The sequence below is a fragment of the Heterocephalus glaber genome, unplaced genomic scaffold (assembly GCF_053883595.1).
Source record: "Heterocephalus glaber isolate CG9 unplaced genomic scaffold, H.glaber_assembly_v1.0 deba00000071, whole genome shotgun sequence".
NCBI lineage: Eukaryota > Metazoa > Chordata > Mammalia > Rodentia > Bathyergidae > Heterocephalus > Heterocephalus glaber.
The window spans coordinates 14047683-14064297 of NW_028258137.1; the positions used below are offsets into that span (position 1 = coordinate 14047683).

General features: G+C 47.9%; 1 protein-coding gene across 5 annotated transcripts; it reads left to right on the plus strand.

Moving 5' to 3' along the window:
• The first annotated feature begins 2921 nt into the window (after positions 1-2921).
• Positions 2922-15916, plus strand: Dhodh (dihydroorotate dehydrogenase (quinone)). Of its 5 annotated transcripts, none has more exons than XM_004842916.3 (9): positions 2922-3087; positions 4916-5128; positions 7230-7429; positions 9694-9776; positions 12681-12868; positions 13430-13543; positions 14599-14752; positions 14962-15121; positions 15587-15916. In XM_004842916.3, exons 1-9 carry the CDS (start codon positions 3067-3069, stop codon positions 15639-15641), a joined length of 1188 nt encoding a protein of 395 aa, XP_004842973.1. In that variant the 5' UTR covers positions 2922-3066; the 3' UTR covers positions 15642-15916. The 5 variants fall into 5 exon arrangements, with proteins under 5 accessions (XP_004842973.1, XP_004842974.1, XP_021112406.1 ...); XM_004842917.2 differs by having other exon boundaries at positions 14599-14735; XM_087211671.1 differs by having other exon boundaries at positions 2959-3087; positions 5033-5128; positions 14599-14735.
• The last annotated feature ends 699 nt before the right edge of the window (positions 15917-16615 follow it).

Here is a 16615-nt window from a genome sequence, read left to right on the forward strand (position 1 = left end):
AAGAGCTTCAGGGAAGATCAAACATCAATACTCCTCAAAGTCTTTAATGAAACTGAGAGGAGAGGAGTACTGCCAAAATCATCCTTGGAAGCTAGCATTACACTGATCCCAATATCACACAAGGATCCAACCAAACAAGAGAACTATAGGCCAATTTCTCTAAAGAAAGTAGATGCAAATATCCTCAACAAGATCCTGGCAAACAGAGTGCAACAAAACATCAAAAAGATCATACATCATGACCAAGTAGGTTTCATCCCAGGCATGCAAGGATGGTTCAACATACACAAATTGATAAATGTAATTCATCACATAAACAGAAGCAAGGACAAAAATCACATGATCATCTTAACAGACACAGAAAAGGCCTTTGAAAAAAATTCCACATCCATTCATGATAAAAACCCTAAATAGGTACAAAACGACCTTATTTCAATCTCATAAAAGCCATTTATGCCTAACTTACTGCCTACATCATATTAAATGGGGGAAAACAGAAAGCTTTGCCCCTAAAGTCAAGAACAAGACAAAGATGTCCACTATCACCACTCCTGTTCAACACAGTTCTTAAAACATTAGCCAGAGCAATCAGACAAGAGAAAGAAATAAAAGGGATACATACAGGAAAGGATGAAATCAAATTATTATTATTTGCAGATGACATGATCCTATACTTTTAAAACCCAAAAAAATCCCACCAAAAGACTCCCAGAGTTAATAACCAAATTCAGCAAAAGGATACAAAATAAACACACAAAAATCAATAGCATTCATAGTATGAACTCAGTGAGAAAGAAATTAGGAAAACAATACCATTTTACAATATCATCAAGAAAAATTAAATACTTAAATTACATTGGTCTGGAAAAGGAAATTGAGGAGGACATCAGAAAATGGAAAGATATTCTCTGTTCCTGGATATGCAGAACCAATCATCAAAATGGTTATACTTCCAAAACTGATATACTGATTTAATGCAATCCCAATAAAAATACCAAGAACATTTCTCACAGATCTAGAGAAAACAATCCGAGAATTTCTATGGAATCAGAGAAATCCAGAATAGCAAAAGCTGGGTAACAAAAGCAAAGCAGGAGGCATCACAATCCCAGATTTGAAGTTATACTGCAAAGCTACTCTGATAAAACAACGCAGTACTGTTATAAACACAGGCATGTGGATCAATGGAACAGAACAGAGGAAGCAGAAACAACCCTAGGCAATTCAGCTATTTGATCTTTGACAAAGGGGCCAAAAAATACTCCAAGAAAGAACCCTTTTTAATAAATGGTGCTTGGATATCCACATGCAGAAGATAGTCTAAATCCATATCTTACCATGTGCTAAACTAAAATCTAAATGATCAGAGATCTCAATGTTAAAATAATCTGGTGGACAATAAAATAGGTACAACTCTTTAAAGAGATAGGTGTAAGCATGGACTTTCTGAACAGAACCCCAATGGCACAAGAAATACTACCAAGAATCAACAGATGGGATCATATTAAATTAAAAAGCTTCAGCACAGCAAAGGATACAACCAACAGAGTGAAGAGACCACCTACAGAATGGGAAAAAAATTTTGCCAGGTATTCCTCAAAGGACTAACATCTAGACTACATAAAGAATTGAAAAAAAAATAGACTCCCTCAAAATAAAAGATCCAATAAAAAATCGGCAACAGGAATGAATAGACACATCTCAGAAGTACAAATGGCCAATAAATACATGAAAGTATGTTCAACATTGGTGGTCACTAGAGAAATGCAAATTAAAATAACACTGAGATGACATCTGTCTTTTTTTTTTTTGTACTGGGGATCGAACTCGAGACCTTGCACTTTCGAGGCAGGCAGTGGAACCACTAAGCTAAATCCCTGGCTGAGATGCCATCTTATTCCAGCAAGAACAGTCATTAAGAAATCAAAGACTAGCTGGGCATGGTGCAACATGCCTGTAATCTCAGCACTCGGAAGGCTTAGGCAGGAAGATCACTGTAAGTTCCAGGCCAGCCTGGGCTACACAGGGAGACCTTGTCTCAAAAAACAAACAAGAAAACAAACAAAAGAAATAAAATAACACATGCTAGAAGGCTATGGGAAAAAGGAACACTTCTACATTGTAGAGGGGAATGTGAAGTAGTACAACCACTATGGAAATCAGTGTGGAGATTGCTCAAAAAACTAAAAATAGAAATTCTATTTAACTCATTATTCTCCTTCTAGGTATCTTCTTGAAAGAGTCATCACATTACAGTGATACATGCATACCCATGTCTATAGAAGCATAATGTATAATAGCTAAATCTTGGAGCCTATCTGCCTATCAATGTTTCATCAGATGGATGAAGAAAATATGGCATGTGTACACAGTGGTGTACCCTTCTGCCAGAAAGATAAATTTGAGGCACTGGTAGGTAAATGGATGTACCTTGAGACCATAATATTAAGTGAAATATGCCAGATACAGAAGGTTAAATATCATCTGGTTCCTCTTACACAAGGAACTCAAAAAATATATACTTAATAGGAAGGGCCCAGGGATTTAGCTCAGTGGTTCCGCCGTCTGCCTCGCAAGCTCAAGGTCCCGAGTTCGATCCCCGGTACCAAAAAAAAAAAAAAAAAAGAGCTTTTGTAAATAGGATGGGACGAAGAATCGGAAGGAGCTGGGAGGCAGGGGAGTGGGAGTAGGGGATTAAAAAAAAGAACTGGGGTGTGTTATGTACGTGTACCAACTTCTCGCGATATATACTACAAACACGGACTAATAAAACAAAACACTGCACCGCAACAACAGGGATGCAAGATGCTTCCGTCCGCAGGCCCTCAGGGATCCAGCACCCCAGTAAAACCTAGTAACAAGACGACGCTGAGAAGCTGGCGGGTGAAAGAGGCGGGGACTATAGGAGTGCGCAAGCGCACTAGCATCCAACTGGAACCTTCCTCCCGCCCCCGCGGACGGGCCCGCTCCACCCTCTTTCCAGCCCCTCGTTGGTTTGGCGGCTCCTGGGAGGAGGCGCGGCTGTCTCTCCGGGTGAGCGAGAGGGCGGGTCAGTGCAGAAGCAGCATGGCGTGGACACATTTCAGAGTGAGTTTGGAAAGTGAGGGTCGCGCGGCGGCGGCGGCGGCGGCCAGAGTCCGGGCGGGGACGGGTACCGGGGCTGAGAGGAGGGCCGGTTCCGGCGAGTGTGGAGGAAAAGGTCTGCTAGGGTGTGGGCCCCTTTGGAACGAACGCTCGTGCGTCTTGAGGGGCAGCTACAAGTGCTCGTGCGTGTACACGTGTACTCGGGCAGATCTGTGTAAACGGCACGTGTGTCCGGGCAGAGGCTGATCTGAGTGCACGTGGGACATTTTGCGCTGAGCGTAGTACAGGGGCCTTCGTGAACACACAGCCGCCTGGCTCTTTGTGCAGGAGCCTATACCCAGTGAACTTCAGAGTGAGACGCGGTCCTAGCCCTTCTGAACGCTTGTTAGGGCGGAGCTCTGTGACGAGTGCTTTGTTGTATGTCCAGTTCCTAACTGGTGCTCAAGTGTTAGTTAACCCGAGGCGTTTCTCCAGTCTGGGAGAGCTGGCAGAAGTGTGGCCTACATTAACCGCTCGGAGGGATCCTTAAAGGCAGTTCTGAGCACATCATCTTCTTAGGGAACAAAACCTAATTATTCTGGCCAAGATCCTCGCCTGTTTTTCCTGCTTCATTTTAAGCCGCGTGTTCCTAAGTTCCTAACAAACTTTCTCCATTTCCCCATTCCCTGGGACTTCTCGTTCTCTTCTGTCATCAAAAGATCCTTTATAGTTTCCCACTGCCTCCTAGTTAACGCATGTTTACCCTTTGTCAGGATTAAGTCACTTCTTGAAGACTTTTCCTCAAAAAGAGGAAGAAAAGAGATTTGTTGGGTTGTACACAGTACGTACTTTTTTCCTTCAGTACTTTTTTCCTTCATACCGGTAGATTGTCATGGGTATATTTGCATGATCACTGATTTTGTCTGTTTCTTGAGATTGCATTCACTATAAGGGCAGGGACCAGGTCTCTTTTGCCCATCTTTGAGCTTAATCTGACTTTTTTTTGGTTTTTGAGACAAGTTGTCACCATGTAGTTCAGGCTGGCCTTGAACTCCTGGTGATCCTCATGTCTCAGCCTTCTGTGTGCTGGGATTACAGGTGTGTGCCACCACACCCTGCTCTTTGTATAGTTTTAAAATGTCAATATCCTAACCACAATAGGAGAAATTTAATAAGATATTACATATTTCAGTATGTGGTTGGGACATGACTCATGTAAATGAGATGGTCAGGTGTTTTAAGCCTCTAGTACTTAAAAATCTGAGTGCCACACGTGTGTTGTATTGTCACACGACCCAAGCAAAGTTCTCTACCATTCCTTACGGGATTTCCTGAAATGGTGACTAATTCTTGATAATTCTTTATGCAAAACAGTTTACCTGATAACTATTTTTGGAAAAGTCAGTATGTATGACAACCATGTGGGAAGTAGTATGTGGTGAAATATAGTTTGCTTTTTGGCTCAGGTGATTAAAACTGACTATTTTCTACCCACATGGATGTCAGTAGTATGTTCAGAAGTCATAGAGGACATGGAATAGATTCTTGAACATTAACTCTGTTAGCACTGTTGGTCTCTGTAACCAGTAAAAAGGCCCCCACCTCCCCAAAGGGGCAGTACTGCCTCTCTTGAAAACCCCTGGCCTAGTGTCATAAGGAAAGGCTTCCCGCCAGACTGTGTAAGCAGTGTAAGATACAGCCTCTGTAGAGGCCCGGACTGGAGTTCAGTGTCAGCAGAAGTGGGGAGTCGTCACCTCGTGTGGCACGCCATTATCCTGTGTGTGCCTAGATCCAAAGAGCTTGGGCACAGTGCTACAGCCTGGCGTGGCCCCTCACTCGCTCTTTTTTGCAGAAGCGGGCCCTGGATGCTGTGGTCATTCTGGGGGGTGGAGGACTTCTCTTCGGCTCCTACCTGACAGCCACTGGGGATGAGCATTTCTATGCTGAATACTTGATGCCGGCTCTGCAGGGGCTGCTGGATGAGGAGTCAGCCCACAGGCTGGCTGTGCGTGTCACCTCCCTGGGGCTCCTTCCTCGAGCCACGTTTCAGGACTCTGATGTGCTGGTAGGTGCTCTTGCAATCATGGTGAGGGTCGAGTCCCCTACTACTTCTCAGCTGGGATTGAACTTTTGAAAACCAGAGCCCCAGGTTGGAGCTCAATCTGAGCAGTCACTTTATATGATCTCATAACCTCATCATAACAGCAATTATATAATGTATATATGGACCTTAGGTGAGGCTGTGTTCCTTAAACCTCACAGTGACTCCATGGAGTGGGTCCTATGATGATCTCGTCTACAGATCAGGAAACAGATATACAGAACTCAGTGACTTGCCCGAAGTCACGCAGCCAGGAAGTGGCAGAATGGGCTTCACCCTCAGGGAGTCTGGCTCTGGCATCCAGCCTTGGTCCCTGCCTTGCCCAGGCTGCAGGTGGCACAGTCCTCCCCTCTGCCGAATGGGGACATCTGCGGGAAGGCAGCTGGGCCAAGGCAGCCACATGCTGTACAAACGTGGCCCTGTCACTGCTGGTGACCTTGAACCAAAGAGAAGGATGTGTGTCCTCCCAGGATGTGTCCTCGTGCAAGGCCTGGCACAAGGCCTTTCCTTTGAGACACTTCTTACCAATGGGGGACAGCAGAATGATTTGAACTTGAAATCTGAGCAAGCAGCACTCAGGCCTCCTTGGGATTAAAAGGTCCAGATTGTTATTCTGCCCTTCACTGCAGTTCCTGCTCCTGCTTTCGATCCTTTTCACTCCCTGCTTGCAGTTTTGAGCAGCCATGTCACTTTTTCTGACTTCCCACACTGAAGCACAAAAAGGTGTGTAGGATTACACAGAGCCTTCCTTTTGTTAAGCTGTCCTCACCCCAGACTGGGACCAATGTAAGGTGGGAGCAGAGATGGCAGTGCAGAGATGGGGAACTGCAAGGAGGTGACATTCTGCCTGGGATGGTACACAGCTGTTGTGGCCCCACTGTTGCCCTGCATGCTGCTGCGTGGCCCACACCTGTAGCCGCTCATGTAGGTTGTAGTCTCAAGTCTTTTTTTTTTTTTTTTTTTGAGATGTGGTTTTGCTGTTACTTAGACTGGTCTCCAACTCCAAGGCTCAAGTGAACCTCCTGGCTTAGCCTGCTGAGTAGGTGGCACTCCAGGTAGAGACTACTGTGCCCAGTGTTCCCACCCTCTTAACTGACAGCCAGGGCTCTTGATACTCTCACCCCAACTTGCCTTTATTTTCTATTTTTATTTATTTTTTTGGTACTGGGCATTGAACTTGGGTCCTTCCGCTTTCGAGGCAGGCGGTGGAACCCCTGAGCCAAATCCCCAGCCCCCAACTTGCCTTTCTATTTGAGCTTTCCACCACTTGCTTAAATCCTTGGCTTTCTGTCCCGGCTGCATGTTTGAACCTCCCATGGTTCCAACTTTTGAAGTCCCAGTGCCTGCCTCCTGGCAGCCCCATTTAACTGTAATCTCTGAGGCCAGCCTGCAAGCCACCCAGGGGTGGTGTGGTGTAGGGTTGAGAGCCCTGTCCTCAAGGCAGGCCCTAGGGCAGTGCCCTCCCGCCTCACACACGCTCACCTTCACTGTGGTTTCTCCCCTCCTGGAGTGCCTTAACTCCTGCTTCCAGGGTGGTGGGCACACCCGAGGAGCTCCTTGCTGCTGGAGCCAGCCCTTCCTCCAGCTCCCCACAGAGCCTGGGGAACATGGCTCCTGGGGAACGTGGTTCGGGCTTCTTAACAGCCTGGGGTGGCGCAGCTGGGGTGATGTATTAATCAGCTGGTGCTGATTGCTGCTTGCTGCTCCCTGGCTTCAGAGTACCATGACCCTAGGGGCTGAAACCAATGAGCCGCTCTCACCCACCCAGGCTGGTAGACAAGAAGATCTGATTCTTATAACTGCAGAAGACTGTGCCCTTCTAATCAACCCATGGTGGAAATGCTCATTTTCTCCCCCACCTTGATCATGATAAAGCCTCGTGCTTTCAAATCCAGCAGGCATTAGAACTGCCTGGAGAGCATGGCCCCAAATAGATTCTGACCCTGTAGAACTGGGGTGTTTAACCAGAAATCCAGGGATTTCTGAGGGCCACATGCCAGAGACCCCTCTTTGAGAAGCACCACTGTAGCTCTGTGTACCTCTGATTTTGTCTGCCTCTTCCCAGGAAGTGAGAGTCCTGGGCCATAAGTTCCGAAACCCGGTGGGAATTGCTGCAGGATTTGACAAGCACGGGGAAGCTGTGGATGGCCTTTTTAAGCTGGGCTTTGGCTTCGTTGAGGTAGGAAGTGTGACTCCCCAGCCTCAGGAAGGAAACCTCAGACCCAGAATCTTCCGCCTCCCCGAGGACCAAGCTGTCATTAACAGGTGGGTGGTGGCCCAGTGTCTGTCTGCCCTGCTGGGGTCTCAGACCTTCCCGTTCCCTCTCGTGTGATGTGGACACTTTTCTGTCATTTGGAATGTTCAGGAACTCCCCTGAGCACCTCTGGGAGCCAGGCATGGATTCTCGTGCCACCCTTGGAAAGCAGGTGTTACTAATTCAGTATGTGCACCGAGGCGTGGAGAGCTATGCACCTTCGCTACAGTCAGAGACGACGTGCTGTGCAGGAGCGCTTGGGTGCAGCTGCAGCTTGTTAGACTTTATAGTTTGTGCTTTCTCCACATTGTTACTCTGATGCCCTTGTCTGACACGGCCCAAAAGGAATACAATGTGAGCTCCATATTGTAATTTAAAATATTATAGTGATCACATTAAAACAGGAAAAAGAAACAAGTAAAATTAATAATTTATAATTATTATGATTTCATCATAAATAATATATTGTCAGTATCCTTTTAGTATGTGACCAATACAAAGATCAGTGAGCTACCTGCCTTATTTTACTTGTGCCAAGTCTTCCAGCGCTGGTGTGCCCCTACTTCTAGCCCCTCTCCCGGTGGACCAGCCACATTTCCGGGGCTGAGAAGTCATGTGTGGACAGCAGCCCTGGTTTTGGACAGTCAGCCCTTGCTGGCCAGTAATAAACAGGAGAATTTATCCAATGTATATGGCTGCTTTTAGGAAGAGAAGTCCTAGGTGATATAAAGCCCTTCTTTTTGTCACCCTGTGCGATTCTTACTGTAGCAAACCCAGAAGGTGAAATAAGGTCCTAGTTTTGTTTGGTTTTTTCTCTTTTTGGTACCGGGGATCGTAAGTTCCTAGTTTTTGACAACAGTGGTATTGGACAGCCTCCCTGGGGAGGTTTTGGTAGGTGTCTTTGGGGCTGTCGGTGACATTCTGGGAGACCAGCCTAGCACAAGTTTATTTGCCTGTGACTTCTGCTGTATTGTGCCTATTTCAGGGAAATTTCCCAACATCAGAGAGCTAGTTTTTGACCCTTCTGCTGCATTGTGGCCAGGGACCAATGTCTTCAGAACTGGCCAGGCAAAATATGCATGTTTCTGATTGTGCTGCCACAGGTAACTGCAGGTCTCGGGATGATCCTGCAGGTGAATGGTGTGGGACAGGGAGCTTTGCTCCTGGGCACTTGGAGTGTTCGGTCTCCTTGCTCCAATTGCTGTGTGGTGGGTGCTCAGTGGATGCTATTCAGTCACCAAGTCGATGTGCCACTTCACCTGTTCTGCTGCTTCTGGCTGCAAGTAACATAGTGGCTCAAACAACAGGCGTTTGTTACTGTTTTCTTCTCAGCATGTTAGTGGGAAGTTCCAGTGGCTGAGCGGCAAGGTAATGTCAAGAAGGCTGTCCCGTGTACAAGCATTGCATCCTCACATGGACATCCCGAGCAGAAAGGGAAAAGGGCATGAGGGGGACTTTCTCAGAAACTTCATTCCACATCGTTCACGTCTTAGTGGCCACACTGGTCCCATATGATGCTTCAGTTGTCAGCGAGATTGGGAACGCTTTGAGTCATTGACATTTTTCCAATGTAGCTAGGGGCATGGGTCTCACAAATGAGGAGGAATGGAAAGGGAGGGCACTAGGTCACTAATCCACAGTGGGGTTGAGGAGTGCCTGCCTTCGTGGCATCCAGTGGCAGAGTGACAAAGAGGAAAGACCTGACTCTGGCCCTCTAAAAAGAAGATGAACAAGTAACCTTGTGCAGGAATGTAAGCATATTGCTGCATTCTGAGCCAGGAGAAAGCTGGGAACAGAGGACTTGAATGTCAAGGGATGATGATCTGCTGTGGGTGGGGTTTATGCAAGGAGGAGAGGGCGCAATTGATCGAGGCCAGGAAGAAGAGACAATTTTAACAGGCAGAAAGGGTGGGGAAATGGGGTGGCAGGGTGGGCTCCAGAAGGAGTACACGGAGCCCAGGCCCAGGTGGAAAGCGTTGCCGGACCAGACCTCAGAGTGGGCTCCTCGGGGAGGAGGCAGGGTCCTGCTGGGTTGTGTTCAGCATTCGCTGGTGAGCAGCTGGCTCACACATTTTAATCTTTATGCTGGAAGGTGTTCTGACAGGTTCTCTTGGAGTCCCAGGGATGTTTAGATCTTGGAGGTCTAGGAAATGACTTTTGATTGTTTCTCTCTTTTTGCTCTTCAAAGCTGTAAGCGTGTGGCGGAAATGGCTGTGGTGCTTTTTCCAAACTGCTGCCTTCTCATCTTGCCCTCCCTCTGGCTTGTGTGCCATAGGTGCGGTTTTAACAGCCAGGGGCTCCTGGCGGTGGAGCGCAGGTTACGGGCCAGGCAGCAGAAGCAGACCAGGCTCACGGCAGGTAAACGGGAGGCCGAGGGAGGGCTTTCTACAGCTGTTAGAGGAAATGTGGAGAAACTCTGGGGAGAGACTGTGACCAAGCAGTAGGAGGAGGCCTCTGGGAGCCTCAGGCTCTTTTCCACGTGAGTTTCCCAGTTCCATCAGCATCGCCAAGGCTCTAGCTGAACCTCACATTCCAGCAAAACCTCTCATGGAATAACTAGGGGAGCCTGGACTGGAGCAAGGCAGAGAGCTCATCTGCACCCAGGTGGGCAGGCAGGGTGAGTGGGACCCGAGCGCCATCTTCCCACGTCCTGCCCTGCTGTCCTTTGTCCAACGTGTAAATAATGTCTGCTGGTTCTAGAAGAGTTAGGAGGTACAGAGCAGCCTACAGAAGGAGAAGTTGGGCTGGGTGTGATGGCCCACACTCATAATCTCAGCTGAGGCAGGAGGATCACAAGTTCCAGCCCATCCTGGACAACTGGTGGACTTAGTGAGTCCCTGTCTCAAAATTAAAAAATAAAAAAATAGGGCTGGAGATGTAGTTCAGTGCAAAGGCCTTGAGTTCAATCCCCAGTACCACCCCCACCCCCACCACCCCCTACTCCATGCCAAAAAAAAAAAAAGAAAGAAAAAGGAGAAGTCAGGTTGGTCATACTGGTCCCCACTTGGGCATAATGATGGTAGCATTTGGAAATATTCCACAGGATCTGTTAGAAACAGCTCCAAAGGCTGCCTTTGGAGATGCTGATGTTTGTTCCCTGTGTCTTTCAACTTTGCTGTCTCAGGTGCACATAGGGGTCACAGCCTTGGGACCATGTGGGGCCACAGTCTCAGAGGCATTTTCCTCTGTAGGTCCCTCTGGGATTCCTTTTGGGAGGTCTCAGTCTTGGGAGGTCTGGGAGCAGGATGAGGAAGCTCACGACTCTTGGATTCATCTCAGGAAGTGAGGTAGAAGGGGCTGCTGCCTGTGGCAGTTTCAGATGTGGGAGCAGGAAATGACCCTCTTGAGAAATGCCTGGCTTTGGTAGAACCAGACCCTGCTGTGTGACAGTCAGGCCTTCCTGTCCGGGGAACTCTGAAGGTCATAATATGACTTCCATGGTGTGTGAGGCTCTCCCGCCTCTTGCCTTCCTTTTCAGTGTCCGCAGGTCCCTGTGTCTGAGCTGTATCCCCAGCCCTCCCTGACACCCCCCGCACCCCAGTCTATCCTCGAGTTCACTGAAGTGGAGTAGAGTTGTGTAGCTGTGCTCTGCACATGTGTCTGCCAGCAGCTAGGAGCCTCGAAGACAGCTTCTTTTTAGCACCATGCCAAGAAGCATGAGGTGACAAAGTGACATTTGGGGTAATTTAGCAACACCTAACTCTTGCTGCGTTGGGCAGATGATTACCAATGAAAGGTTTAGTTGCCACATGGGTGGTAACGGATGAAAGTTGGTAAATGACTGCTAGATGTGGGAAGCTTGGAGACCTTGCTGTCATTTTAGTCTGATTTTAATCCCATTTCCAACCCCATTCAGGAAATTAGCTGCACAAATCTATCTTCTTTTCAAGTAGATGATAAGAAAGTGTGATTCATAGCTGGGTGTGGTGGTGCATGCCTGTAATCCCAACACTTGGGAGGCTGAGGCAGGAGGATCACCAGTCTAGCCTACATAGTGAGTTCAAGGCCAGCCTGAACTATATAGTGAGACCCTGTCTCAAACAACAACAACAAAAAACCCCAAACAAACAAAAACAAAGAAAGTGTGATTCAGAGTGTGGGAGGTGGTTGTGGTATTGGGTGTTCTTTGATTGTCCCTGGCCTGATGTGCTGTAAAGTTACTTGGTGTTCCGGGTCTGTTCCCAACTGGGAACAGTAGCTGTACTGCTGATGTACCTTTGCCCTTTGCAGATAGGATAGTAGCTCAGGAGCAGCCACATAGAGACAGCTCCTTTCTTCCTCACATAGCATGTTTGTGAAAATGTATTTTATTAGAGGCTCAAAGTTCAAGTCAGTTTGTAGTCACATGGAGGGTACCTGTGTGACTGGTGTGCAAATGGAGACACTTCTGAGAGTGGAAGGGGAATGATTATGCCGAGACTACAGGAGTAGTCAGTTCTGTCCTGGGACCACTGAGGTATGGGCATCCTGAGTAAAAGGCGAGTCCCTTTTCTCAGAGAACTGAAATTATAAATTATAAAATAATTGTGCTTTTAAAAACAAAAGGGATTAAGGGATGAGTGAAGGGGGGAGGCAGGGGATGAAAAAAGGAATGAAGATGTGTTCTATGCATGCACCAGCTTCCCACAATATAAACATTATGTACTACAACATGTACTGATAAACTAAAAAGTTATACTTTCATATTTTAGGTATGGTTATTGAAAATACTTTCCAGTATTTTGTACTTTTTCTTTACTTTTTACCTTTTTTTCACCACTGCACTTCCAGTCATTTGAGCCAAGATCCATATGCATCCTTTGAGATTCAAGTTGCCCCTTCTGAGAGACCCACTGATGCAGGTCTCCTTCTACTTTTAGTAGATTTATGAGATCTGCTTTTAATTATTTATTTGTTTATCTATTTTTTTATGCTGGGGATCAAACCTAGAGCCTCATGCATGCTAAGCATATGCTCTACCACTGGACCGCACCCCAGCCCTCCCCCTTAAATCAAATATTTGCACTCCCAATTTTTCCATTTTCCATTTAATTTTTAAAAATTGAAAAGGGCAGAGTGCAGTAGAACATCCTCATAGTGGCCCACACTTTGCCATATAAGTATGGCGAGCTGTTTTTTGGGCTCTGGCAGTAGCATGGTGCAGTAATTCCCCACAGTTGTCAGCTGGTGTCAGAAAGTTCACAGCTGCTGAGGCAAAGGCTGGCCTTAAAATGTTGTACGAGAAGTGGTGTGGGGACAAAATCTGACCAGTGATCTTTACAGATGGCCTGCCGCTGGGAATAAACCTGGGGAAGAATAAAACGTCGGTGGATGCTGCTGCGGACTATGCGGAGGGGATCCGGGTGCTGGGCCCCTTGGCTGATTACCTGGTGGTGAATGTGTCCAGTCCCAACACCCCTGGGCTGCGCTCCCTGCAGGGAAAGACTGAGCTGTGCTGCCTGCTGACCAAGGTGGGCATTACACCCCTTCTCTGTACCCCATCCCATAAGCCTGCCCTCCCCAGCTTGTTCCTTCTCTGGGGCACAGCTTGAGTGTCCCCAGTGAGAAGCTGTCCCTCTGTCCTGGACCAGTTAGGAGCCCTCGCTGCACCTTCCCGAACGAAGCACCCTAGCACAGCACTGATTGTACACACTAGTAATTACTTATTCGGTCATCTGTCCCTGCTGTTAAGCTGTAAGATCTATGAGAGTGGGCATGTCTCTCTCATTTATCACTCTGAGCCCAGAACTTAGCACAATACACGAATTGAATGGCTTTTCATCAGCAGGGCTTGTAACAGCACAGGGGTCTTTGGGAACAAAAGTCAGAATCCTTAAGACATAAGCTAATGCCAGTGGGTACGCGAAGAAGAACAGACCCAGATTCATACCCAAGTGCTGGGTTTCCTGAGGAGGGGAAATTGTTCAGGCTTTAGTGTGAGGCTGTGTGAAAGCACCAACTGCAGCTTCAGGTCTCAGCCGCGCTGCTGGCCTGCAGTCCGGGGGTCCCCATCTGTGGCACTGTCGCCTCAGGTTCTACAAGAGAGGGACGCCTTGCAGAGGGCACAGAAGCCGGCGGTGCTGGTGAAGATCGCCCCCGACCTCACGGCTCAGGACAAGGAGGACATTGCCTGTGTGGTGAGAGAGGTCCGACTGGGGCCGGCCCAGGCATGGGGCGCCTTTCATTGTCCATTTGGCCCACAGGGATGGCCCTGATCAGCATGATTGATGACTCTTCTCTGTGACCTCAAAGGCTGGTTGGGTGTCTCGTCACATAATTCATCGCGTGGTAAAAAGTAACTGAGTCAATGTTTGAACGCATCCTTTTCCATGCCTCTTCCTCCCCCTTTGCTGGTGCGCAGCAAGAGCTTTATGGCTTGTGCTGCTGTCTCCGGCCAGCCTTGACTGGAACTGGATATTGTGTCTCCCCATCTCTAGCCGGTCTGCACACCAGGCCTCTTGGTGGAGAATAGTGGAAGCACACACTGAGCCCTACAGACCTGGGTTCATTTGTTTTTTTTCCTTAAATTCTTTTATTGGTTCATTTTAGGTATACAATACATTTACATTTATCATTGGGTGCTTGTACCTGTACGTGATGTATCTTGGTTCTTATTTTTTCCCCATTCCCTGTCCTCCCTTCCCCCCTTCCCTATTTACAAAGACTTTGTTTCCATTTTTTCCTTTTCTTATAATTTTTCCTTTCCTTTCTTTCCTTTCCCCTTCCCCTCCCACTTCCCCTTCCCTTTTTTTTTTTTTTTTTGGAGACAGGAACTAGCTATGTTGTTCAGGCTGGTTTTGAATTCACTATGTGGCCCAGGTTGGCCTCAAACTTGCAATGATCCTCCTGACTCAGCCTCCTGAGTGCTGGGACCACAAGTGTCTGCCACCACCCCCAGCTCCCCGGGTTCAAATCCTGTTTCTTCCCCTTACTACCTGGGCCCCTTGGCAAGACACTATAAAGCAGATTGTTCTAAGGCTCAACCCTCTACTGGCAGAACGTTGTGGGTGGCAGTGTGCGACGGCTGCTGTGTCAATGAAGCTCGTTCTGACCCTTGTTCGAGATGAGAAGTGAGGCCTGGGTAGCTCTTGCTTCTGGGGCTGTAGGTGTGGCCCTGGCCGGGAGGCTGCCTCAGACTTCCTGAGAAGCTTGTGTGTCCCTCGGAGCCCTGACTCAGACCTCTTTCTGTCTTGCATTGCAGCTGGGCATCGATGGATTGATTGTGACAAACACCACAGTGAGTCGCCCTGCCGGCCTTCGTGGTGTCCTGCACTCTGAGGCGGGAGGCCTGAGTGGGAAGCCTCTCCGAGATTTATCAACTCAGACCATCCGTGAGATGTATGCATTGACCCAAGGCAAGGCCTCCGCTGTCTGCCTGTCTGCCTGTCTGTCTGTCTGTCTGTCTGTCTGTGTGTGTCTGTGTCTGTGTCTTCCCTTGTGTGTGGCTCAGGCTCCAGGTTGGCGCTGGTGGATCACTCTTCCTGCATCTGCTGTGGGGCTGAAGCCAGACCAAGGTGCTGGGTCTCCCCGCCCCTTCATGGCGCTGCCCTGTGCTTCTCTGCAGGCAGAATCCCCATCATCGGGGTTGGCGGCGTGAGCAGCGGGCAGGACGCACTGGAGAAGATCCGGGCAGGGGCCTCCCTGGTGCAGCTGTACACGGCTCTCACCTATGGGGGGCCACCCGTGGTGGGCAGGGTCAAGCGGGAGCTGGAGGCCCTCTTAAAGTGAGTGGGGCCGTGTGGGGCTTGCAAGGGAAGTCCATCCAGAAAGACTCAAGTCAGAGGGATGCTGTTCATCTCTGTTGCTCACTCAGGAACAGAGGGTTACCCTGAGCGTGGGGGGAGAAGACTTGGTTACTCCCTTGATGAAGGACAAGCTGGGCCGAGGGAGTGCAGGATTAAACCCGAGGCTGTAGTGTTTACAGGCAGGGTTGTCCATTTATTCAAGGGTCAGTGGCCTGAGGAATCCTGGGAGAATGGAGCAGTAATCAAGTTACGCCGGCTCAGTGTCAGGGATTCATGTGTGCTGAGACTCAGTTCCCTTCTTGCTCTGCAGAACTGGGTGGACATGGGAGAGGGCATGCCGTGTTCCAGGGGAGGGAGGCGGGTGTGTCCTAGCGAACCTGGGCTTCCTGGAAGAGCAGGCTGTTTCCATCTTTGCTGAAACTGCTCTGTTTTCTCTTTTCCCAGAGAGCAGGGTTTTAGCAGAGTCACAGATGCCATCGGAGCAGATCATCGGAGGTGAGGACATTGGCTTCTGGTAGCTGATCTGGAATCTTCCCAGGAACTCTGGCAAGCTGGGCTGGATCGGGAGAGGAGGACTCTGTCTCAGGCTGCAGCCCTGAACTGGACTTGGCTGGACTGTGGGCCTGATCATGGGGGTCGCCAGGATCCACAGAGGCTTTCTCCAGTCCCTTGGTCAGACCCCAAGCTACGTTCATGATTCTTTCTGGATCCAAATCCTGGGGTCCTTCAGTATTGTAAGGACATTGGAAGAAATAAAGCCGTTTAAAGCCTGGATTTAAACCCTACCTTTTCTGGAGGGCCAGGGGTTTGCCAAGACCCTGCAGGTCCTTTGAGGCCTGCATTCCCTGGATCTGCAGTGGCCTCCCAGGACCTGACTGTCATCCTAGCTTTATTTTTATTTAAGTTTTAATTTTGTTTTGAAAATATTTCAAAAACAGACAAAAGTTGCAAGAGTAGTAGGTGAAATTCCATATACTTTTCATTTTGATACACCAATTGTTGCCATTTTCCACAATTGCATTCTCAATGTCTGTCTCTGTCTTGTGTGACATAGATGAAATACAGATTTTTTTATCTATTGTTGCTGAAGCAGTTGAAGATGGGTTACAACTATCATGACCCTTTACCCTTAAAGCATACTGACATCATTTTTTAAATTATAAAATTGGTATGCATTCTGTTGGGCCCTTCAAATAGTATGATACTCCTAAAGTGTAAATTTCTGTTCCTCCTAATCTCACCTGCCAGAAGTAACTATTTTTTGGTTATAGATCCTCCCAGACTTTTTTCTATGCATAAAAGCATTTGTTTTGTATATACACACTCATACATATGTTTGCATATGTATATTTTTTGTACTTCTAGGCATCAAATGTGTAGGTTTTCTATGTTTATAGTTATTTTACATTTTTCCACAAATTACATACCACAAGGATGGTTCTGTGGTTCCCTTCTGTTATAAGATAGGCATTG

Coding starts and splice junctions, on each gene's coding strand:
- Dhodh (XM_004842916.3), top strand. CDS start 3,067: ATGGCGTGGACACATTTCAGA. Junction 5,129..7,229: donor TTCAGGACTCTGATGTGCTG/GTAGGTGCTCTT, acceptor GCCTCTTCCCAG/GAAGTGAGAGTCCTGGGCCA. Junction 7,430..9,693: donor GACCAAGCTGTCATTAACAG/GTGGGTGGTGGC, acceptor TGTGTGCCATAG/GTGCGGTTTTAACAGCCAGG.